This window comes from Salvelinus fontinalis, chromosome 37 (assembly GCF_029448725.1).
Source record: "Salvelinus fontinalis isolate EN_2023a chromosome 37, ASM2944872v1, whole genome shotgun sequence".
NCBI classification, from domain to species: domain Eukaryota; kingdom Metazoa; phylum Chordata; class Actinopteri; order Salmoniformes; family Salmonidae; genus Salvelinus; species Salvelinus fontinalis.
The window spans coordinates 11,827,700-11,853,136 of NC_074701.1; the positions used below are offsets into that span (position 1 = coordinate 11,827,700).

At 41.7% G+C, this 25,437-nt stretch overlaps 2 protein-coding genes and 1 long non-coding RNA gene across 6 annotated transcripts in view; 1 reads left to right on the forward strand and 2 right to left on the reverse strand.

Annotated features, from left to right (window-relative positions):
- On the forward strand, nucleotides 1–9,295 carry LOC129836143 (protein CC2D2B-like). 2 transcript variants are annotated; one of them, XM_055901977.1, is made up of 12 exons: nucleotides 1–84; nucleotides 242–340; nucleotides 3,170–3,346; nucleotides 3,626–3,652; nucleotides 3,761–3,970; nucleotides 4,254–4,343; nucleotides 4,535–4,648; nucleotides 6,656–6,790; nucleotides 7,224–7,337; nucleotides 7,543–7,601; nucleotides 7,716–7,893; nucleotides 8,609–9,295. In XM_055901977.1, the coding sequence occupies exons 1-12, from the start codon at nucleotides 64–66 to the stop codon at nucleotides 8,825–8,827; spliced, it is 1,443 nt and encodes a 480-aa protein (XP_055757952.1). In that variant the 5' UTR covers nucleotides 1–63; the 3' UTR covers nucleotides 8,828–9,295. The 2 variants fall into 2 exon arrangements, with proteins under 2 accessions (XP_055757952.1, XP_055757951.1); XM_055901976.1 differs by having other exon boundaries at nucleotides 7,543–7,893.
- ccnj (cyclin J) overlaps nucleotides 9,291–25,437 on the reverse strand; it is a 21,729-nt gene continuing 5,582 nt past the window's right edge. For all 3 annotated transcript variants that reach the window (XM_055901979.1, XM_055901978.1, XM_055901980.1), the window contains 2 exons: nucleotides 10,687–10,846; nucleotides 9,291–10,401 (listed from right to left, as the gene is read on the reverse strand). In XM_055901979.1, the coding sequence (XP_055757954.1) occupies nucleotides 10,047–10,401; nucleotides 10,687–10,846 (515 nt within the window). In that variant the 3' untranslated portion in view covers nucleotides 9,291–10,046. The remainder of the gene's footprint in view (nucleotides 10,402–10,686; nucleotides 10,847–25,437) is intronic.
- LOC129836150 (uncharacterized) lies at nucleotides 22,026–25,435 on the reverse strand. The gene is made up of 2 exons (XR_008756609.1): nucleotides 22,754–25,435; nucleotides 22,026–22,571 (listed from the first exon to the last, which is right to left on the reverse strand). It is a non-coding gene; the product is annotated as an uncharacterized LOC129836150 (long non-coding RNA).

Here is a 25,437-nt window from a genome sequence, read left to right on the forward strand (position 1 = left end):
GATTATAGCCACGCAGGCCTTTCCAAAGTACAAGACGACATTGTCATCAATGTGTTTGATGAGATGTCCTTTCAAGTCATTGAGGTACTGTAAGCCTCAACCATGAAAGTACAATCACTATTCAAAGGCCACTTCAAATCGCAGGGTGAACTGGGAAATCAACATTCTGTCTATCCCATCTCCATCCCTCCCTTACTCTCTTTTTTTCTTTCATCTTTTATCTCACCTGTGTGGAACCCAGAGCAATTCTCTGAGAGGCTGCGGAAGCCAGGTGTTCTCTGGCAGACAGTGGCTGGGCTCGGTCACCTTACCCTTCAGATCTCTGCTGCAGCAATCCAAGGTACTGCTCTGCGCGCACACACACGTTCAGGTGGTGCACACAAGCCCGGATAAAAGGATTTAAAGCCTGTCAGCTTTGTCCAACTTGGCCTAGTAATGTTGGGGAGTTGCTGTGCTTGCTTACTGTATGTGAACATGTCTTTGTATGTACGGTTGCCTTGTAGATAATTAACATTCTTATATTGTCTTCTCTGCGACCATAAAAACAAGGTACTAAGTTGAACCATACAGGGTTCTTCGGCTTGTCTCCATATGGGAACCCTTTTGGTGGTAGGTAGAATCCTTTGCAGAGGGTTCTACCCAGAACCCTCAATGAAGGGTACTTCATAGAGCCCTCTGTAAATGGTTCTACATAGAACCCTCCATGAAGGGTTCTTCCTAGAACCCTTTATAAGTGGTTCTACAAAGACCCCTTTCATCATCTAAAGGTTCTTCCTAGAACCCTCTATGAAGGGTTCTACCAAGAACCCTTTTATCTTTGAAGGGTTCTTACTAGAACCTTCTACGAATGGTTCCACCAGCTTTAAATCAAATCAAATGTATTTATATAGCCCTTCTTACATCAGCTGATATCTCAGTGCTGTACAGAAACCCAGCCTAAAACCCCAAACAGCAAGCAATGCAGGTGTAGAAGCACAGTGGCTAGGAAAAACTCCCTAGAAAATGCCAAAACCTAGGAAGAAACCTAGAGAGGAACCAGGCTATGAGGGGTGTCCAGTCCTCTTCCGGCTGTGCCGGGTAGAGATTATAACAGAACATGGCCAAGATGTTTACTATTTGTTTACTTTACTATTACATTCTTTATGACAATACATGACATACAGTACCAGTCAAAAGTTTGGACACACCTACTCATTCCAAGGTTTTTCTTATTATTTTTTTTACTATTTTCTACAGTGTAGAATAATAGTGAAGGCATCAAAACTATGAAATAACACATATGGAATCATGTAGAAACCAAAAATAAATAAATAAAAAATGTATAAATCACAGAAGACAGAAATCATGGCAAAGATGTCAACTATAAAAGCTGAAGAACATGTGCACATCCTGGTACTTTCAGCAGGTGCTGGAGTTGTAGGTAAACTCATGGAAAACAGAGAGGAAAACACTGCCCACTGCTGCTCATGCTCCCAGGGGATATTTATTTATCCGTATCCCAGGTGGGGGTGGAAGGTCCTATATACAGGGGCAGTACTCAGTGACATCACTTTCTGAAACAGGAGGTAAAAAAATGTATAACATAGTTTCACAGTATTAACATTCAATGTATCAAAATATGTGATCATACACAGAGAATGTGATCAATATTTATAGTAATATACATACAATATTCAATTAGGATTTTTTTTAAACGACACACTTCAGACTTATTGAAACTTTAAGAACGGTTTCAAGTCAAACTCCTCGTTAAGGCCAAGAGGAGTCGGTGGTCAGCATGTGGATCCAGAAAGATTCCCTTTGAAGAAGTTTCCTCTCAATGTCCCCTCCCCTGCGTGACATCTTGACCATTTCTATTTCAATGTATCTCAGAGAACTAATAGGATGTGCAGCTTGTACAAAATGAGCAGCCACCAGATTTGTTTGTATCATCTGTTTTGTATGTTGCTGCGGTGCTCACTGATCCGTGTCTTAAGGCTTCTATGGGTTTTCCCTATATAAGACAGACCACATGGACATTTCAACATGTAAATAACATTGGTGGACATGCAAGTAATCAAGCCCTTGATCTTAAATCTTTGTCCTGTGGGGGGTGGGTAAATGAGTTCCATTTGTACGTAAAGCTGCTTTGAGCACATTGGCCACGTTTGTAATTACCCTCAGGAACCTTGTCCAAAAAAGTTTCCCTTTTCTCTGGTGGGTAATCAGATTTAACTACAATATCTCTCACGTTTGGAGGTGTTTTAAAAATCATACGTGGGGGATATTTAAAACTGGGTTTCAGTTGTGGGTCAGTATCAATAATGTACCAGTGCTTCCTGATAATGTCCTTAAATGCCTTCCCCAATGCGCTCAAAGCAGTGGCCAATGTGCTCAAAGCAGCTTTACGTACAAATGTAACCCATTTACCCACCCCACACAGGACAAAGGTATTGGACATTGGAATATGGAATAGAAATGGTCAAGATGTCACGCAGGGGAGGGGACATTGAGAGGAAACTTCTTCAAAGGGAATCTTTCTGGATCCACAGGCTGCACACCAACTCCTCTTGGCCTTAACGAGGAGTTTGACTTGAAATAGTTTTTATAGTTTCAATAAGTTAAATTGTGGGTTTTTTTTTATCCTTATTGAATATTGCATGTGTAATGTATATTACTATAAATATTGATCACATTCTGTGTATCACATATTTCTGATACATTGAATGTTAATATTGTGAAACAGTTTTTCATTTTTTACCTCCTGTTTCAGGAAGTGATGTCACTGAGTACTGCCCCTATGTATAGGACCTTCCACCCCCACCTGGGATACGTTGTAAATAAATATCACCTGGGAGCATGAGCAGCAGTGTGCGGCTTTTTCCTTTCTGTTTTCCAAAGATATCAACTATGTCAGTGTTGTATATGTGAAATGATTACGGTACCAGATACATGCACAAATATCCCTATATAGGTACAATTTCAAACATTCTAACACCTCTCTTTTTAAACTTATCCCGATTACTAAACGTTTAAACACTGAGGTAAAGAGTGATGCTCGGGCACTATTTCAAATAAAGGCTTCTTCAGATGAAAAACGTTTCTTGGTTTAAACCTATCCCTCTGCAAAGAATCATTTTGGAACCATTTTATCTAAGAGTCAACTCGCCCATATCTTATCATTTGATAGGTGTATGAGAAACTGACCATCTGTACCCCACCGACTCTACTGGGCTACATGTGGACAGGGGAGGACATGATCAATGACCAGGGAATAGAGATACCCGCGAGAAGAGATACCAGTTTCATGAATGTCTTCATCACTTTGGATCCAGCCATCTCTCTGAGTGATGACCAGACAGCAAAGGCAAATTATTTTAATGTGTAATACTGTTTCATTTTAAAGAGGTACTATGTTCTAAAACCTCTTTGCCTTCAACTAAAAACACTTAATTGTTATTTGATTTAGACTTTTGCTGTGGAAGACATTGATCGACAAGATGTGGAATATAATTACTTTAATCAGCATCCATTATTTTGATGTGCTTATGTTTAATGTCATGACTACTGTGATTGATAACCAACCGTACAACTGCATCAGAACACACATCCATGAAAATGTATTATTTGCCCTCTTCGCATTTAGTATGGTGACCAGAAGCCCCTTTGGCTGGTGAGTATCAGTCCAATTTGTATTGCTTAGCCTAAATGATAAGTCACCCTTCTCCATGCACTGCTGCTGCTCCTACAGAATTCTGTGTTTGTATCTGTCTCCGCGTAGTTTTCCACAGACGAGGATGAGGACTTGCTGAACTTGACCTACGAGTATGAGAAGCAGTGTAAGGTGGCAGCAGGCCGGGTGAAGAAGCGAGTCATAACCACAGTGATAAATAGTGAGGGGAGGCTTGTCCTGGCACACCGGTTCTTCAAGCCACTTCCTCCACCACAGGAAGTTGTACTGGACACCCCCGACAATAGCATGTCTGTTCTAGTAAGGCTCCAACATAACTAGATCTGGGTTCAAATACTATTTGAAATCTTTCAAATACTGATCGTTTGCTTTAGTCTGCCTGGAGAGCCAGATGGGCTGGTAGAACTTTTTAAATGTATATTTATTTCCTAAGAAAAACTGAATTGCACCGTTTTCACATATGACACCGGTATTGTGCCGGAGATAATGAAAATTAGGTTGAAAAGAGGTGGAGTTGCCCTTTAATTGATTTAAATGGGCATTATGTTGTGCTCTTAAAAATGTTTCGCTCCGTGTAACCCAGGAGAGGGTGGCAGCCTTCGTGTCCCTGATTCCCACCTTGTCCTTCCCATCTGACGTTGGTGACAGTGGGGAGATGTGGCTCACCTCAGAGGTAAACAAACACAAAATGTTAATTCTACAACATGGTCTATCAGAGCCAAGACTTAAAACATCACTTAATGTTGAGCAGATATTAAATACCAAGAAAAAGACCGATAATTATCAACGTAGTTTGGTCAAGTTGTTGTTAACCCAGTGGTGCCTTTTTCATTCCTTATTGCACACCGTTGCTATACACAATAGCAATGCTTGGAGCTGGCTATGGGAAACGATGTCAGTTTGGCAGTTGTGCTGTGCAACTTCTTTCATGACCTGACGGTAAATGTGTGGCTTCTCCTGGGAACATCGGTCATAGAGGTAACAATTGACATGTGCTGTTTAATTGCCTTCATGAAATTATTCACACCCCTTGACTTTTTCCACATTTTGTTGTGTTACAAGGTGGGATTAAAATGATTTGTCATTTTTCGTCAATAATTACACAAAATACTCTATAATGTCAAAGTGGAAGAAAAATACAAAACATTTGTATAAAAAATATGAAACATGAAAAATAGGACACTAATATATCTTGATTACATAAGTATTCAACCCCCCCCCGAGTCAATACATGTTAGAATCACTTTTGGCAGCGATTAAAGTGGTGAGTCTTTCTGGGTAAGTCTCTAAGAGCTTTGTACACCTGGATTGTACATTATTTGCACATTATTATGAAAAAGATTATTCAAGCTCTGTCAAGTTGGTTGTTGATCATTGCTAGACAGCCATTTTCAAGTCTTGCCATAGATTTTCAAGCCAATTTAAGTCAATACTGTAACTAGGCCCCTCAGGAACATTCCATATCATCTTGGTAAGCAACTCCAGTGTATATTTGGGCTTGTGTTTTAGGTTATTGCCCTGCTGAAAGTTGAATTTGTCTCACAGTGTCTGTTGGAAGGCAGACTGAACCAGGTTTTCTTCTAGGATTTTGCCTGTGCTTAGCTCTATTCTGTTTCTTTTTATCCTAAAAAACTACAGTACCTAGTCCTTGCCGATGACAAGGATACCCAGAACATGATACAACTACCACCATGCTTGAAAATATGAGTGGTACTCAGGGAAGGGATGTGTTGTGTTTGCAACAAACATAACCCTTTGTACTCAGGACATAAAGTTAATTTCTTGACCACATTTTTTGCAGTTTCACTTAAGGGCCTTATTGCAAACAGGATGCATGTTTTATTCTGTACAGGCTTCCTTCTTTTCACTCTGTCATTTAGGTTAGTATTGTGGAGTAATTACAATGTTTTTGATCAAACCTCAGTTCTCCTATCACAGCCATTAAACTCTGTAACTGTTTTAACGTCACCCTTCGCCTCATGGTGAAATCCCTGAGCGGGTTCCTTCCTCTCCGGCAACTGAGTTAGGAAAGACATCTGTATCTTTGTAGTGACTGGGTGTATTGATACACCATCCGAAGTGTAATTAATAACTTCACCATGCTCAAAGGGATATTCAATGTATGCTTTTTATTATTTCTACCAATAGGTGCCCTTCTTTGCTAGGCATTGGAAAACCTCCCTTCTCTTTGTGGCTGAATCTGTGTTTGAAATTCACTGCTCGACTGAGACCTTACCGATAACTGTATGTGTGGGGTACAGAGATGAGTCATTCAGAAATCATGTTAAACACACAGTGAGAGTCCCTTCAACATGTGACTTGTTTAAGACATGTTCTGTTGTGTGCCCTAATGAACACAAACCTGCTCTCGTACAATGGGGAGCGTGTAATGTTTCCACTAGAATACAAACAAGTGTTTCCCCTATGATTTTTTTTTTTTTTGCAGCGGTGGCAAAGTTAGAGGGAGAAGGTGACTGAGGTCACTTCTAGTAACTTTTTCAAAAGGACATTCTACTCCAAAATAAATTCAAATAGAATTACGCTGACATCTGAAATATACCTGTAGCCCTACTGATGCAGCATAGCGGCTTTAAATAAATGGGCTGAAGAAGCACGGGGTTGCCCTTGCACATTAATACTCAACGTATTTAGGCTTGCCGTAACAAATGTAATACTTAGACTCAAGACAATTCAGCTTTTCATATCTAATTTGTCTAAAAACATAATTCCACTTTGACATTATGGGGTATTGTGTTTAGGCCAGTGCCACATCTCAATTTAAAATTCAGGCTCTAATAGACAAAATATGGAAAAAGTCAAGGGGTGTGAATACTTTCTGAAAGCACTGTATACATAAAACATGATGCACTCCCATCCAAATCAATGTATTTGCGAGTCAGCTGAGAAAATAGACACCTGTAGTGCGTTTAATTGTATTCGTTGAGGGCAACACAGTAGCATTCATGTTTTTTGTTTCTTTTTCAGGGAGAGACCGCCTATGTCCTTACTCAGGAGAACACTTGGTTTGTGTTGTGGAACCCCAGAGATGGGAAGCACTACCAGTCATACGACTCCTTCTGTCCTCTAAAGACTGTCGACTGTCTGATCAATGGTGAAAATGTACGAGTGGAGTCCATGGACATCCTCAGTGTGTTTCATTTATGTCATCCACTCAGGATGTTGTGTACGTGAGTTTAGTCAAAACAGATGTCAAATCAATAACTACGCCCCAAAGTCCACTTCCCAACTGCTGTTCTTGGTCTCTACCCGTGCTGTTTACTATGCGATTGTTGCCGTGACACTGTGCTCTACCAGATATTCGATATGTTAGTGTCATGAGACTGTGTTGTGACCTATAAATCACTGTCAGTGATAGATACGGCTACATCATTATACCAGCACGTGTGCATTCTAAGCAAGTCTTGTTCACCAGCTGTGTGGCGCTCTAACACTGTTGAAAGGGATTCTCATCTGCAGCCGCCATCTTAAAACGTTTTTAGGTGACGTGTCCGTTGGCCATAAATGTCCATGATCTGACTGGATGTCTCACCAGGTGTGGTTCCATCTCCAGCCAACAAGAAAGATGCCCATCACTTTCGACGTATCAAATAACGCCACATGGAAACCCTTATTCCCCAAAGGATTCAACTCTGACTCATCCTCAATGGTATTTTTAACCTCGTTTTTTTGCTGCTGTAGTGTTTTTGACAGGACATAAAAGGAAAGATCCGGTTCCAAACATAAGAGGCGTAGGTTTTCCCCCTCATTGAGAATCAGTGACAGTAGTGAAATATTTGAAGAACATAAGTTATGTTGAGTCAACGATGCACAGTAAATAAAAACTGGTCAATGCTAACTGTCACATTTTACAGCCAACAGAAATTAAATACCGTCCCACTCAAATAGATCTGGTCAATCACCTTCAAAGAAGGTATGTTAAAATGGATTCTATATTTAAGGCTATGCATTGCTTTCAGAGACTGAAATGCAGGACAATTTCATTTATGGTCTTGTCTGTCCCATCCATGAATTTCATTCTTCACAGGATGGAGATGAAACTGAAAAGTTGTGTGATGGACTGGAGAAGCCCCCACCCTACACGTTGGAGCCCCCGCTGTGCAGCCATGCTCTCAGAGGTCACGCAGAAGCTTGAGAGGAACCCAGCCTCTGACACAATAGCGCTAGAGCTAGACAGGCTGCTGGACACCATGAAGGATTACAAGGTGAAATAGGCCTACCCGTAACCCTCTTTAATATGAAAAGGGGAATCATAGTGGTTAGTATTTATTATGGACCAAATGGATTGAAAACAGGAAGGGACTACCTGGACTTGTCCAATAAAAAGCTTATTTACTATTCTGTTGTGTGTCCTGATGAACAACCCTGCTCTTGTACAATGGGCAGGGTTTGATGTTTGAGATTGCCCTTAAATTTGATAGAAAACACACAGGCCTTGAGAATAAAATAGGTGGATACTGTTGTAAAACTTGTTACATGACTAATGACAGTGACCCAATAATTGGGTCACCCCCCCCCAAAAAAAAAAATTATAGAAAAAGGAAGATGAACATAAAAATAACTTCCCTATAATTTATTTCAGCAGCGGTCGCAAAGGTAGCGGGAGAAGGTCACTTCTGTTGACTGCAAGGTCACGTCTAAGGACATTCTACTCCAAAAGGAATCAAAATTGTGTTGACACCATCTGAAATATAATTTTCCCTTTAAAAGCATAACCTGTGGCACAACTGATAAATAGCGCCTTTCAATAAATATGAAAAAGCATGGGGTTGCCCATCATTTACATCATTGAAAAACCCCAAAAGACAATGCATTAAATACTACACGTTGTCATTTGTCCCTCTGTTCTTAAAAGCACATCTCGGCAGAAAGATACAAATAAACTATAGGGGAAAACACTGATTAACTGTGTGTTTTTAGGTGACTGGCTTCCCCATTCATATGGCCTACCAAGACATGAGCACAGTGATCGAGGCGGTCTACAACACCAGAATCCACAGCACTGAGATCCCTGGGACAGAGTTTGCTCTCTCCACCTACATCCACCCATACCCCAACCACATCCTGTCGGTGTGGATATTCCTGGCAACGCTGGTCAAACACCAGCACGGCGTGTTCAATGTTCCTTCAGTACACTGATACATCCTGGTTGTGTTCATTAGGCACCAAATGGAAGGAAACTGACAAACGGGGAGGGACTACCTGGAACCCTTTTTAGATTTGAGGGTTTTTTTGCACGCCCGTATGAACAAAATCTCAGCCTTTCGGGGTCAGCTTTTCCTAGACGTTTTTCTACTGTGGGAAAGGAATGCAGAATGATTCAGACCAATTGATTGAATCCACAAACTTGTACATGGTAAATTAATGGAAATACTCGACAATAAAAATTGTTCATAAATATGCCGGCAACAAGAACCTATATTTGTTAAACCCTTGATTAGCACATATCCGGTATGTTTTCAAGTTCACAATATGGTTGGTGAAATGTTTTAGGCAATATTTGTTGATGTATGTATAAAGCCTTATAGGCCAATTGATAGACATACTACTGGCATTAGCCGTATGCCAATAATATGATGCATTATTCAAAATAAACCAGAAGCACAACTGACAAGCATTTTATTTAAAAGTACCATATTAGAAGTACACAGCACTCCCTGCCATTCCGCATGCACAGGAAGGTGTTGACCTGACACATTCCCTCCAAATTACTGCTCGAAACACAAAACAAGAACACAAACTATACTTCCTGAATATTGCAGAGAACACTGTTCCGGAGCAAAGGTGCAGGTAGTCAACATTAACATTTGAGGTAGCTTCTGGCAGAGTGATGCGTGTTCCTCTATCAAACTACCATATCTTACTACTAGCTGAAAGTAATCCCTCGAGTTCAACACTGATATAAGATTCCCGTTATTACTCATGGCGGCAGGGAACGGAAAGAGAACATTCAATGCTTCGGAGGTATCGCAGCTGAAATAAATGCAGCACAGTCTCTTGTCTATAGTGCAATTAAATTATAGCTAATGCAGAGTGCTGGAAAAACAACCCTTTGCACATGACAACCATGCTTGGTGATAACTCAATCATATTGGTTTAAAAAAGAAGAAAAAAACACCTTTGGCAGGTTAGCACCGGAATGATACATGACAAATAACTATATTGCACATTTGTGGAATCTTATATTGCACATCTTACCATAGAAGAAAGTGCTTAAATCGCATCATAACTTCTCACATTTAAAAAAAAACATACCTGGTCCTGCTAATTAGTCTAATCCAATGAGACGACATACCCATCTAGTCGCTCGCACTTTTACTTCCCATACTGTCGTAGCTCTACCTTGGAGATCCAGCCATCACCTGTCAAAGCAGGGAGCTGCACAGGTATAGTGCATATTGACCTGGTAGGCTCTGCTTGGAATGTTGGCCTTGCCATCCAGACCAGCAGAGATGGTCTGGGGGTGGCTGTGTGGTAGGGTACCAGGGCCCTGCAGGGTGGCAGAGTGGGATACGTAGGAGGCCGGGCCGTGGCCTGGGGCTAGGGAAGGCTGGAGGGCCTGCTGAGGGTACTGGATGCTGGCCTGGTGCAGGTACTGAGGAGGCATGGTGGTGGTTGTCTGGCAAGGGTTATGGTACCCAACCTGGCCCGGCTGCTGACCGGGTGGCTGGCACGTCTGCTTGTTGGCCTCCTTCACGTCGCTGTCATGAGCACTGACAAAGAAAGACCAAAAGTGACTAACCTGTCAAGCCTGCGGCACAATTCTACAACCATGTTACTAAGATTATGGCAAGAGTTGACTTATTTTCTCAGGTTGCATCAAGGTCATTAGCCACCAAACGGAAGAAAACATACTGAAGAGAGAGGGACTCCCTGGACTTGCCCCCCCCAAGTTGCAAGAAAAAAATATATATAAGGTGTGCCTTAATAAACACGGCCCTGGTGTTTGGCAGTATTTGTCAGCAGGCAAGAGAGGCCAACTGAGGACAGACACTCACATGATCATTTTTTCTACACAGGGGACAAGATGATCCCAGCTGTATGCGGTGAGGCGCTGAAGCTGAGGTGGCCAGGAAGGGGATAGGCGCAGGATGACGCGAGAGGCTGCCACACAGGCAGCTGCCACCAGTGAGGGTGCAAACCTCAGAAACACATGATCTGGAATAATAGCAAGTCATTAATCATCACCATGTATTGCACCAGAATATTGTGCAACAAGGCTAGCTTTGTCTTTAAGTGCAAAAAGTGACATTACGCTCTTGTTCTTCTTAAAATCATATTTTCAGAAGGAAACACTGGTTTGAAAAACCTTGAAATACCGGTTATGATATACAAAAATAAAAGATGTGGATCCCCATTAGCTGTTGAAGAAAACAGAACATAAAACATTACATTAATGGACAAGAACAGCAAAACATTAAAACTAAGTATACATCGACCAAATGTAACGGATGTGAAATGGCTAGCTAGTTAGCGGGTACGCGCTAGTAGCGTTTCAATCAGTTACGTCACTTGCTCTGAAACCTAGAAGTAGTGTTGCACCTTGCTCTGCAAGGGCCACGGCCTTTGTAGAGCGATGGGTATCGATGCTTCGTGGGCGACCGTTGTTGTGTGCAGAAGGTCCCTGGTTCGCGCCCGTGTCGGGGCGAGGGGACGGTTTAAAGTTATACTGTTACACAAAGAACACCACGACTACTTAAAAAAATATGTATGTAGACACTTCTCTGTTGTAGCTAAAGAAAACAGTTAAAGAATAATGTGTGGGTGTGTAGAGCAGGGCTCTCCAATTCTGTTCCTGGAGAGCTACCCTCCTGTAGGTTCACTCCAACACCAGTTGTAACTAATCTGATTCTGTTGATCAACAAGCTAATTATTTGAATCAGGTGTGCTAGATTAGGGTTGGAGCAAAAAAACTCAAATCAAATTTGATTGTCACATACACGTTTAGCAGATGTTATTGCGAGTGTAGCGAAATGTGTGTAAAAAAAAAAAGACAAAAAAAAGACTACAAGCAAGACGGCCCTCTCTGTCGGCGCCATCTTGGGTACCTACAGGACAGCATCTCTCCAGGAACAGAGCCCCAGTCTCTAAAGGAAAACAGACAACTTTATCGGTGTTAACTAGACCGAACCTGAGAAACAGGAAGCGGGATGAAACGTTTACATGCCACAGTATCTTATCCAGGTTTCTCATAACCGGGATACAAGCTTTTAACATGAATAGTAACGGGATATTGGTGTGCATGTAAAAAACGGTCAGTCTCTCCACTCTGAACTAGGAGAGAGTGACATGCATGCTGTTGACATTGGCCCTCCGTCTACAATTGAGGCCAGACGTGGTGCTATATTCTTGGCCAGCTGCAGCTTTTCTAGCTCCTTTTTTGACACACCTGACCATACAACTGGGCAGTAGTCAAGATGCAACAAATCCTAAGCTTGCAGGAGCTCTGCATTCACTGGTCCTAATTGTCATCCTATAATCTTGTAAAGTAAATGATTGTATCTGTACAAATCAAGGATTATTTCTCATGTAATGGTCTGATAACTGGTTTCCAGCATGCATACAAAGGGCATTCTACGAGTATGGCCTTAGCACAAATGACAGATGATTGGTTAAAGAGTATAGATGACAGGAAGTTAGTTGGTGCAGTGTTGTTCGATTTCAGTGCTGCTTTTGATATAATTGATCATGAACTGTTACTAGGTAAACTCAAATATTATGGTTTTAAGTCTGCAGCTCTATCCTGGATGGAAAGCCATCTATCCAGGAGAAGACAAAAAGTGTTCTTTAAAACAGTAAAGGTATACACTGGGGTGATCATCAAGGAAGCTGCCTAGGTCCACTTCTCTACTCTAGCTTTACTAATGATTTACCCTTCAGTATTGAACAAAGCAAGAGTGGTCATGTATGCTGATGACTCTACAATGTATAGCGCAGCATCAGAATGTAATGGGCTAACAGATGTATTGAGCAGTGAAGAAGAATGGTGTAGGAGTGGTTTGATATGAACAAATTGGCATTGAACATTTCTAAAACCGAAAGTTTGTATTTTTATTTTATTTATTTTTTTACAGGGACAGTGCACATTAATCAACGTTTCAGTAAAAGTGCCGGTTTTAGCCAGCCGGCTAATTTTCAACCGCAGTCCCTGGGCAAGTTATTAAAAACAATTACAATATAGACAATAGCAACATAGAACAAGACATAGCAACATAGGACAAGCAAGACGTAGCATACAGACAGAGCAACATAGGACAAGCAAGACGTAGAATACAGACAGAGCAACATAGAACAAAAAGCAGCAAGACAAAATTCATAAAAGCAACAAAGTGTTTCCACACCTCACAAGTTACAGACAAGACATGGAAAGCGGCAACACACAGCTAGGGACCATGTTCACAAATCTGATTGACCTTTAGCCATGTCTTCAAGCATTTTGTGAAAGTGTGATATGTGGTGCAGTTATGTGTGTCTGATGGCAGTGTATTCCAGACATGGGAAGCTCTCACAGAAAAAGCGGATTTACTAAAGGTGCTTTTCCTTAGGGGAACTACACAGTCACCTCTCATGGCAGACCTTGTGGATCTGCTGCCATATGTTTGGGTTTTCTGTTTAACAAAAATACTGAGCGGAGGGGGAGCCAAGCCATTTAGGATCTTGAATACAAGACATGCATCGGTGTATTGCACAAGATTTTCCCAACTCAGGAGCTCATGCTTTCTGAGGATGTGACAGTGATGATGGCTATTGGGCTTCCTATCAAGCACTTTGAGAGCCTGTTTGTAGACAGACTGAATAGGTCTTACTGTTGTACAGCAAGCTTGGGCCCAACTAGTCAAGCATTATGTTAAGTGGGGGAGTATCATAGATTTGAAGTACAGTTTTGCTACCTCTGTAGTCAAACAATTCCGTATAAATCGGAAATTAGCTAGGTTGAATTTGGTTATTTGAATTACCTTTTTCACATGCTTTTTAAAAGCGAGGTTGGAATCAAGTATGATGCCAAGGTACTTAAAATCAGATACCACCTGGAGCTTCTCCCCTGACACATAGACATCTGGCTCAGTAGCATCTGTTGCCCTCTTTGTGAAGAACATGCAAACAGTTTTTTTCACATTGAGATGCAAACACGAGTCACTGAGCCACTTTGTAACCTGGATCATCACAGTAGTGAGTTCTTGTGCAGCTTGTTGTTTGCTCTTTGCATGCACATATATCACTGTATCATCTGTATACATTTGGTTCAAGATCTATGCTTGCTGATGATCCCCAATTGAATTTGTCGATGAATAGAATGCATGTAGAACACGGCAGGTAGCCTAGTGGTTAGAGCATTGGGCCAGTAAACGAAAGGTTGCTGGATCGAATCCCCAAGCCAAGGTAAAAATCTGTCGTTCTGCCCCTGAACAAGGCAGTTAACCCACTGTTTCTAGGCCGTCAACCCACTGTTCCTAGGCCGTCATTGAAAATAAGAATTTGTTCTTAACTGAATTGTCAAGAGCAAGTGAAAAAAACGAAACTACTAGGCGTCATGTTGGACGCAGCTTTATCATGGTCAGAACACATAGATAATATTGTTATTTAGATGGGTAAGGGAATTGCTGTTACAAGTACACAGGACCAGGGATTGAATCACCTGATTCAATCACACTTTCAGTACTGTCCAGTTATATGGTCATCTGCAGCAAATAAAAATATATAAAAAGCTCAAAATTGCTCAAAACAGGGCTGCCAGATTAACTCTTAATTTCTCTATCCATATGAATATTATCCAAATCTCTCATGGCTTCACATTGAAAACAAATTCATATCCAGTCTTTGAATTTTCTTTAGGAATGTTAAAAAAATAATTTAAAAACAGTATTTTTCAGGACAGTTAGTACATACTAGCAACACGCATAACCACCAGGGCAGCTAAGATAACCCAAGGCAAAGACAAATCGCCTTAAATCTACAGTTTTATATAGAGCCACAGCTGAATGGAACTCTTTACCAATCCATATTCCTCAGGCAAAAAGTAAATCCACCGGCCAGAAAAAATAAATAAAACATCTAATGCGATAGACCATATGACTGGACAGGAAATATAAAGCATCAACTGAAATGTTAAATGTGTTTCCTGACAGGTATTTTAATTGTCTATTGTCTACTTGTTGAATGTTTGTGAAGTCTTGATTTGTGGTTGTTTGTAATGTCTTGTTAATTGGTGTTGGACCCCAGGAAGATTAGCTAGCGTTACGGCGTTAGCGAATGGGGATCCTAAAAAAAGACAAAATTACTTTTGTTTGCCTGCATGAGTGTTAAAAAAGCAAAGAATCTATCAGACAGAACCCCCCCCCCCCCCCCCCCATCTTTACAACAATAGAATCAATATGCTTTGACCATGACAGTTTACAATCTAATATAACACCAAGAAGTTTAGTATCTTCTTGCTGAGCCACATTATTCATTACCAGATTCAGCTGAGGTCCAATACCTTGGGGATGTTTAGTACTAGATAATGCTTTTCGATCTGTTCAGGGCTAGTTTATTCCTAGCCACCCATTCTAAAATTGAGCCCAACTCTTTAAGGTTGCAATGACTTCACTAGCTGTGGGTGCTGACATGTACAGTGTTGCGTCATCTACGTACATACACAGGCTTTGTGTAACACCAACGGTAGACCATTAGTAAAAAATAGGTAACAGTAAAAGGGCCTTGACAGCTCCCTTATGGAATACCACACTTCACATGTTTTACGGTAGAGAAGCTTCCAATAAGGAAAAGACGGTTATATTAGATAATCTGGCATATCATGGATAGAGAGCTATGTTACGCCATCAATAATAAAGGCTGCACTAAAATCTAACTACACGGCTCTCGCAATCTTATCAGTATCACCAATTTTCAGTCACGTGTGTCAGTGCAGTACATGTTGAGTGTCCTACCCTAGAAGTGTGCTGAAAGTCAGTTAAATGGCATTATATCTGGTCAAACAATATTTTCCATAAATGTGCTAAGAACCGGAAGCAAGCTGATTGTTAGAAGCCAGGGAGCTTTAACATTTTTGGATAGCAGCATGACTTCCCTCCAGGTCTGTGGACAAACACTATTCTCTAAAGATGTGGCAAAAAGGAGTGGCAACATAGTCCGCTATCATCCGCAGTATTTTTCCAAATTTATACATTAGTTGAAGTCGGAAGTTTACATACAGTTAGGTTGGAATCAACCACTCCACAAATTTCTTGTTAACAAACTACAGTTTTGGCAAGTCGGGTAGGACATCTACTTCGTGCATGACACAAGTCCTTTATCCAACAATTGTTTACAGATTATTTCACTGTATCACAATTCCAGGGGGTCAGAAGTTTACATACACAAAGTTGACTGTGCCTTTAAACAGCTTGGAAAATTCCAGAAGATGTCATGGCTTTAGAAGCTTCTGAAAGGCTAATTGACATCATTTGAGTCAATTGTAGGTGTGCCTGTAGATGTATTTCAAGGCTTACCTTCAAACTCTGTGCCTTTTTGCTTGACATCATGGGAAAATCAAAAACAATCAGCCAAGATGTCAGGAAAATAATTGTAGACCTCCACAAGTCTGGTTCATCCTTGGGAGCAATTTCCAAATGCACGAAGGTACCATGTTCATCTGTACAAACAATAGTACGCAAGTATAAACACCATGCAGTAAACACCACGCAGCCAACATACCGCTCAGGAAGGAGACGCGTTCTGTCTCCTAGAGATTAATGTACTTGTGCAAATCAATCCCAGAACAACAGTAAAGGACCTTGAGAAAATGCTGGAGGTAACGGGTACAAAAGTATCTATATCCACAGGAAAACGAGTCCTATAAAATCGACATAACCTGAAAGGCCACTCAGCAAGGAAGAAGCCACTGCTCCAAAACCGCCATAAACTGCACATGGGGACAAAGATTGTACTTTTGGGAGAAATGTCCTCTCAACTGATGAAAGAAAAATATAACTGTTTGGCCATAATGACCATCGTTATGTTTGGAGGAAAGAGGGGGAGGCTTGCAAGCCGAAGAACACCATCTTAAACACCACGTGAAGCACAGGTGGCAGCATCATGATGTGGAGGTGCTTTGCTGCAGGGGGGACTGGTGCACTTCACAAAATAGAAGGCATTATGAGGAAAATCAAGACATCAGTCAGGAAGTTAAAGCTTGGTCACAAATGGCTCTTCCAAATGGACAATGACCCCAAGCACACTTCCAAAGTTGTGGCAAAATGGCTTAAGGACAACAAAGTCAAGGTATTGGAGTGGCCATCACAAAGCCCTGACCTCAATCCTATAGAAAATGTGTGGGCAGAACTGAAAAAGCGCAAGCGAGCAAGGAGGCCTACAAACCTGACTCAGTAACACCAGCTCTGTCAGGAGGAATGGGCCTAAATTCACCCAGCTTATTGTTGGAAGGTTGTGTTAGGCTACCCGAAACGTTTGACCCAAGTTAAACAATTTAAGGGCAATGCTACCAAATACTAATTGAGTGTATGTTAACTTCTAACCCACTGGGAATGTGATGAGAAAGAAAAGGTGAAATAAATAATTATTCTGACATTTCAGTCTTAAAATAACATGGTGATCCTAACTGACATGACAAATTTTTACTAGGATTAAATGTCAGAAATTGTGAACGGAGTTTAAATGCATTTGGCTAAGGTAAAATTCCAACTCCAACTGGATGTGGACACCGCTTCAAATTGGTGGATTCAGCCCTTTCTGCCACATCAGTTGCTAAGAGGTGTATAAAATCGAGCACACAGCCATACAATTGCCATAGACAAACATTGGCAATAGAATGGCCTTACTGAAGATCTGTGACTTTCAACGTGGCGCCGTCATAGGATGCCACATTTCTAACAAGCCAGTTCATCAAATGGCTGCCCTGGTCAACTGTAAGTGCTGTATTTGTGAAGTGAACACGTCTAGGAGCAACAGCGGCCCAGCCGCGAAGTGATGGGCCACTCAAACTCACAGAACGGGACCGGAAAGTGCTGAAGCGCGTAGCGCGTCAAAATCGTCTGTCCTAGGTTGCAACACTCACTACCGAGTTCCAAACTGCCCCTGGAAGCAACGTAAGCACAATAATTGTTCGTTATTGGGTTTCCATGGCCGAGCAGCCGCACACAAGCCTGAGATCACTATGCGCAATGCCAAGCGTCGGCTGGAGTGATAAAGTTAACCGCCATTGCATTCTGGAGCAGTGGAATCGCGTTCTCTGGCGTGATGAATCACGCTTCACAGTCTGTCAGTTCGATGGACAAATCTGGGTTTGGCAGATTACCAGGAGAATGCTTGGTGGAGGAGGAATAATGGTCTGGGGCTGTTTTTCAAATCTTAAACGCTACAAGATACAATGACTCTAGACAATTTGGCGCTTCCGACTTTGTGGCAACAATTTGGGGAAGGCCCTTTCCTATTTCAGCATGACAATGCCCCCATTCACAAAGTGAGGTCCATAATGAAATGGTTTCTCGCAAATTGTAATGCTGACTGCGTGCCCGACCTCACTAATGCTTGTGGCTGAATGGAAGCAAGTCCCAGCTGCAATGTTCCAACATCTAGTGGAAAGCCTTCCCAGAGTGGAGGCTGTTATAGCAAAAAAGGGGGGCCAACTCCAAATGTTCATGATTTTGGAATGAGATGTTTGACAAGCAGGTGTCCACATACTGTTGGTCATGTAGTGTAGGTCGTCAATACCAGGTGGTTTCTCATTGTTGGACAGTATGGCTGTCCCAGACTAACAAAAAAAATCTTGGTCGACCAAGAGTTGTCTGTTCTTTCGACCAATCGAGTGGTCGAAATGTGAAAGTGCATTTTTCCATATATAAACACCCCATCTGTTTTAATAAAATCAACTATATGTAGGCTGCCGAGCTTGTCTGATGCTTTAAGCACACTGATTAAATAAGTAAAATGACTCGAGGGAGCCAGAGATCAAGACAAAAACCTGTACACGAACCTCCACCTCCCGCTGCTGCTGGCCTTAGCAGATTCTGCCGTTACGCTCCCGAAGTTGCCAGTAATAGACTACCCAGGGGTCGGCAACCTTTTCCATTTGGAGTGAAAATGTATCTTACCAGCCCTACCAATCTGCGTGCCAGTTATGATTTTGATATGCACATTTTCATGGAAGTTTCATTTATAATTCAGTCTTCGTATCTCAAAATCATTGTCATGTGATTAAGAAATTATACAAATCTAAAAGTAGCCTAACTTCTATTGCCAACTATGTAAACATAGCCTCCATAAATACATTGCAGCCTGCAGGTAGAAAATAACCTGATAAAAATAAAGCACATTGGCTACGCAAGGCCTGTCTGCAAGGAACTTGAAGCACTATCAACTTGCTCTAACAAACTTGCAACATCATATAAACTCTGGACCCTCAGTTTCCCGAGCCAGTTTACTTCGGACTGAGACAGCTGTAGGCTATTCGCACAAGGGATACGAATATTTTACAAAATAGGCTACATTGGAGGAACTGTTGTCATCAATGGATGTAAAAACACTTTAACTTGCCGTTTGAGGTGAAGAAAAAAAAATCAGAAGCTCCATGTGCACATTTACAGTGTATTCGGAAAGTATTCAGACCCCTTGACTTGTTCCACATTGTTACGTTACAGCCGTATTCTAATATTGATTAAATCAGGGTTTCTTTCATCAAATCTACACACAATACCCAATCATGACCAATTTTGAAAACAGGTTTTGATAATGTTAAATAAAATAGCAGAAACACCTTATGTATTCAGACCCTTTGCTATGAGCCTCAATTGAGTTCAGGTGCAGCCCGTTTCCATTGATCATCCTTGAAATGTTTCTACAACTTGGGAGTCCACCAAGGCACACACACACCTGATACATAAGGTCCCACAGTTGACATGGCTTTGTTTTTGCTCTGACATGCACTGAGGTCGAAGGAATTGTCCGAAGAGCACTGAGGCAGGATTGTATCGAGGCACAGATCTTGGGAAGGGTACAAAAACATTTCTGCAGCATTGAACATCCAAGAACACCGTGGCCTCCATTCTTAAATGGAAGAAGTTTGAAACCGCCAAGACTAGAGCTGGCCGCATGGCCAAACTGAGCAATCGGGGGAGAAGGGCCTTGGTCAGGGAGGTGACCAAGAACCCGATGTTCACACAGACAAAGCTCTAGAGTTCCTCAGTGTACAACCAACTGTGCTGCATTTCACCAAATCAGGCCTTTATGGTAGAGTGGCTAGACGGAAGCCACTCCTCAGTAAAAGGCACATGATAGCCCGCTTGGAGTTTGCCAAAAGGCACCTAAAGGACTCTGACCATGGAGAAACAAGATTCTCTGGTCTGATGAAACAAAGATTACAATCTTTGGTCAATGCCAAGCGTCACGTCTGGATGAAACCTGGCACCATCCTTACAGTGAAGCATGGTGGTGGCAGCATCATGCTGTGGGGATGTTTTTCAGCGGCAGGGACTGGGAGACTAGTCAGGATTGAGGGAAAGATGAATGGAGCAAAGTACAGCGAGATCCTTGATGAAAACCTGCTCCAGAGCACTCAGGACCTCAGACTGGGGTGAAGGTTCACCTTCAACAGGTACGACCCTAAGCACACATCCAAGACAACACAGGTGTGGCTTTGGGACAAGTCTCAATGTCCTTGAGTGGCCCAACCAGAGCTCGGACATCTCTGGAAAGACCTGAAAATAGCTGTGCAGCAACGCTCCACATTCAACCTGACAGCGCTTGAGAGGATCTGCAGAGAAAAATAGGAAAAACTCCAAATACAGGGGTGCCAACCTTGTAGCGTCATACCCAAGACCCGAGGCTGTAATTGCTGCCAAAGGTGCTTCAACAAAGTACTGAGTAAATGGTCTGAATACTTATGTAAATATTCCATTTCCATTTTTTCTAAACCTGTTTTTGCATTGTCATTATGGGGTATTGTTATGGGGTACAGCTATGAAAAGCCAACTGAAAATTATTCATGATTATTATTTGACCATGCTTGTCACTTATGAACATTTTTGAACATCTTGGCATAGTTCTGTTATAATCTCCACCCGGCACAGCCAGAAGAGGACTGGCCACCCCTCATAGCCTGGTTCCTCTCTAGGTTTCTTCCTAGGTTTTGGCCTTTCTAGGGAGTTTTTCCTAGCCACCGTGCTTCTACACCTGCATTCTAGCTGTTTGGGGTTTTAGGCTGGGTTTCTGTACAGCACTTCGAGATATTATCTGATGTACGAAGGGCTATATAAAATAAAATTGATTGATTAAAATAAAATTGATATTGTGTGTAGATTGAGGGAAACATTTATTCATTTTAGAATGAGGCTGTAACAAAATGTGGGAAAAGGTGTCTGAATACTTTCCAAATGCACTGTATAAGTATACATCCCTTACTCAACATTGACAGGAGCCCTTTAAACAAAATACAATAAATAAATTAACTCTTAAATGGAATGAAATAAACCAAAACTTGTTTATCACAAGTGTTGCCTAGGTTTGCGCACTGCAAACATGTCCACTGTAAAAGACTAATAATATATTAAATGCATTAACAGAAATTACAGTAACCAAACAAACATTGCAGAATAGATATGGGAATTAACGGTAAATGTATTACTGGTGTGCCATCCCTGCGGCCTCCGCAATGGATTAGTCCACCGAGACAGACATCAAGACATGTGCCATGAAATAAATATTATTTTTTGCAACTGCTTAATTTAAAAAAAAAAAATTATTGGTCGACCAACAGCCTATCGACCAGTCGACTAAAATGGGGTCATCCAATGGACAGCAATCATTTCCCCACCTCTCCCACACGAACTTTAAAAATTACAATGCTTTTCTTTCATTATTAGGTATTTTATGCATGAACGATGCCTCGCAGTGTGCCCACTCTGCCAATGAAATCATAAAAATAATTGCCAATGTCAAAAGGATGTGATGAATGAGCCATCCGATTCAATGAAAGATGGAGCTGAATTAGTCTTTCTTGCCATAATTTCATTTTAAGTACTCCACAAAGCTTTTTTCAATCATACTTCCATCATATCATTTCTCTTGGTTTCTTAATACATTTTATTTTGTTCAGTTTAAAATCACAATTTCCCCTTTTACAAATGTCTGCCATTCTTATTTGGCTCTCCTTTGCTTCATTTCTCTCAACCATAAAGTTTTTCAATTCCTCAATAAGCCAGGGTTGCTTAACAGTTTTAGCAGTCAGTTTCTTAATAGTTGCATGCTTATTAGTGGTGCAACGGATCACAAAATTCGCGGTTGTGAGTCACGGATTGAATAATGTTTCAGATTTTTTTTTTAAATAAAAAACAATGTAGACAAATAACTTTGCTTTCCCTTTATTACTTAAAGAGCACTTGAAGCAAGTAACTTTTCAATGTTTAAATAAAATATTAAAATGAAATATTCAATACTCAATTGTTAAATGAAAGTGCAATATGAGGCATGATAACTTCTTCCTTGGAACAATAGTGAATGAAAAAAAAGCCTGTGTCCTCTTAAAAAAAAAAAAGAGGTTAAGAAAGCAAAGCAGACCTGAGCTTATAACTTAAATTATTTTTCAAAAAGAGGTCTACATTGTCTGGGGAGAGGGTAGACCTCTTTGCAGTCACTATGTCCCCTGCCGTGCCCTCTCGCCAGGAACTGAAGTGCCAGGCACAGTCGGGTAACTTCTTGCCATCATGGCAATGTGAGGGTATTTACACACATTGCTTTTCCACCATGCCAGTGGGAATGCCGCTTGCTGCCTTGCAAACGTCTTGCCTGTGTCCTTGCTCGCAAAGGTCTCCCCGAAAAGCTCCTTCATGGCCGAATTATTTTGTGGCGGAGAGGCCTCCGAGTCTGCTCCTGTCAGCTCTGTGGCTTGACCCTGCAGAAAAAAAGACTTGATCTATTAAACTAACAAATTATTTATTTTCATAGAACTATATTTGTGGCAATAACACTTAATAAAAGCCTTTATTCCACATAAAAAATTGATGACTCTAATAGCATAGACTAAAATTAGACTGCAGTGTATTTATTATTTAAGTAATTCACTATTTTTTTTACCTCATCAGTGGCCACAATCTCAGTGGTGAGATCACTGTATGTCCTCCGGTGTAGGGCAGGTTCTCGGTGAGACAGGGACTTGAACCTTGGATCCAGTGCAGTAGATAGATTTTTTTTTTTTTACTTTACCGTTATTTAACTAGGCAAGTCTGTTAAGAACAAATTCTTATTTTCAATGACAGCCTAGGAACAGTGGGTTAAACTGCCTTGTTCAGGGGCAGAACGACAGATTTTTACCTTGTCCGCTCGGGGATTCGATCTTGCAACCTTTCGGTTACTAGTCCAACGCTCTAACCACTAGGCTACCTGCCGCCCCATCTATGAAGGTAGTCCTGTACATTTTAGGGGGGTAACTGGGGTTCAGGTCCTCTCTAATGGCAGCCTTGGCATCTCTAGTGATGATGGTGCTGTCTTCCTCACTTGGGGCCATGGATTGTAGAATCCTTGTTTTCAGAGGTAGGATCATGGACACAGACAGTGCAGTTCCAGTGCTCAATAGGGTTGTAAAAGTTGAGAGGTTTGAGCACCTGGAGGACCTCCTCTGCCACTTTCACGTCATCAGACAAGGTGAAGATGTCTTTTTTTTTTCAGGGTGTTGTCTGTCAGTGCAGAGTATATAGCTGCCTGCTGCTCAAGATGGAACTCCACTTATGACATGTTGGAGCGCCAACTTGTTGTGACATCGTGTATGAGCTAGTGGGTCGGTTTCTGTAAGCATTTCTTGCTTGGTCTTAAGCACGTCCGGCTGTTGTGCGTCGGTGAAAAAAGGAAACCACCTTCCTGATCCTCGCAAGGAGGCGGTCCATCTGGTTCACTGAGATTCCCCTTTGAGATGCTAAATTGATCACATGTGCAAAGCAAGCCATCTGTGGCCCCAGTCCAGCCTCTATCACTGCATTTACTTGGTTCTTGGCATTATCTGTGGTGGTTGGGATATTGCTATATTGGGACTCTCTAGCTTCCTCTGCTACTGCTCCTAGCAGTCCCTGCGCCAAATTTGTGCCTGTGTCTCTGAAGGGGCGTGTCTGTAGCACCGGACTACGCATCTCACACTCCTCTGTGGTGTAGTGAGCAGTCAGTCACGTAGCTTTCCGTTGCCCTGGAGGTCCACCCGTCTGTGGTGAGGGCAACAGGGGATGCCTTGGATAATTAGTTGACAATTTTGATATTTTCCTGTTCATAAAGATCTGGCACGATCTTCATATTGAAGTGGATGCGCGAGGGGATTTCGTAGCGTGGCTCAAGCACGTTTACCATATTTTAAAACCCTTTGTTTTCCACAACAGAGTACGGCCTCATGTCTGCAGCGATAAACATCCCAATAGATTTGGTGATGGCTTCAGCCCGGTCTGATTCTGCAGCAAAGGGCTTAGATGCCGCGGTGAGAAGTTGTCTCTTGGCTAAGTTGGCTCCCGTCACTGACACACCAGGGTGATGACACTTAAATGTGTGGCCACGCTCCATGTATTTCCACGTTCATGCGGCTTTCTCGTGGCACAATGCCTACACACCCTAATGGTGTTGTCCACCACCCTTCTTACGTCATCATATTTGACTGGGAAGACAAAATGCTCCCGTACATGAGACTTAAATGAAGCGGGAGGCTTTTCCAGTTCTTCAGCTCCTCCCCCTGCCATGGCTGTCACTGCTCTTTTTTCTTCTTTGCTTTTTGCAACGCAAGCATCCAGGATTGATTTGTTGTGATTTAACATGCCCCGTTCACGTGAATAGTACACACAACTGCTTTAAAAAAAAATAAAAAAATAAACCTTCTGTCTTCAGAGTAAGACAGCACGCATCGGTCTTGTCCATCTTTTCACTGCATCGAGATTTAGGGAATTATTACTTTTAAAAAATAACAGTGGCAGTAAAACTGAATTCCACACTATGCTGGTTAAACTTTGCAATTGATCCGCGGTTCACATGCGGGCCGAACCGTGGGGGTGATCCGTACGGTCCGCTACACCACTAATGCTTATCGATAACTGGAAGAAACAATTTCATAACTGCATCAAGTGCAGCGTCTGGATGCTCCCTCATTACACACAAACCAACAAATCTCCAACACAGGCGTCACTAGAACATCTTGTGTATGATCTCTTATACACCATTTTAGGCCCAGCCTTTGGAACCGTGGCTTTTCTGGATATAGCCACTGCCACTACATCCATTGGGTGTGGATACAGCTTCAGAACAAAGTTCTGCAGCATTAGTAAAAGATATGATCAATACACTTGGATGATGAAGTCCCTGTACTGTTTGTAAACACTCAAGCAGGTCGACTGATAACCTGAGCCAGATTACAGGCACTGGTTACAGTAAGAAGCTTCCTCTTGAGTGGATAGCTTGATGAAAACCAGTCTAAAATCAGGTCACCCAAAAAAATAGACCTCTTAACATCACACATTATCAAGCATGTCACACATTATCCAGATACTGACTTAGCACTTGGTGGCCTAGAGCAGCACCCTAAAAGATGACTTCAGATAAAGGCAGGTGAACCTGCAACCACAACACTTCAACAGTAGACATGAGATCCTCGCTAACCTTTACATGAATATGGCCCAATATATGCAGCAACACCTCCTCCGTAGGCATTCCTGTCTCTTCTGGAGATGTTAAATCCCTGTATTGCTACTGCTGTATCAAATTCATTATCTAAGTGAAGCAGCAACAGAACTTGA

Coding starts and splice junctions, on each gene's coding strand:
- LOC129836143 (XM_055901976.1), top strand. CDS start 64: ATGTCCTTTCAAGTCATTGAG. Junction 3,653..3,760: donor ACCAGAAGCCCCTTTGGCTG/GTGAGTATCAGT, acceptor GTCTCCGCGTAG/TTTTCCACAGACGAGGATGA. Junction 6,791..7,223: donor GTCTGATCAATGGTGAAAAT/GTACGAGTGGAG, acceptor ATGTCTCACCAG/GTGTGGTTCCATCTCCAGCC.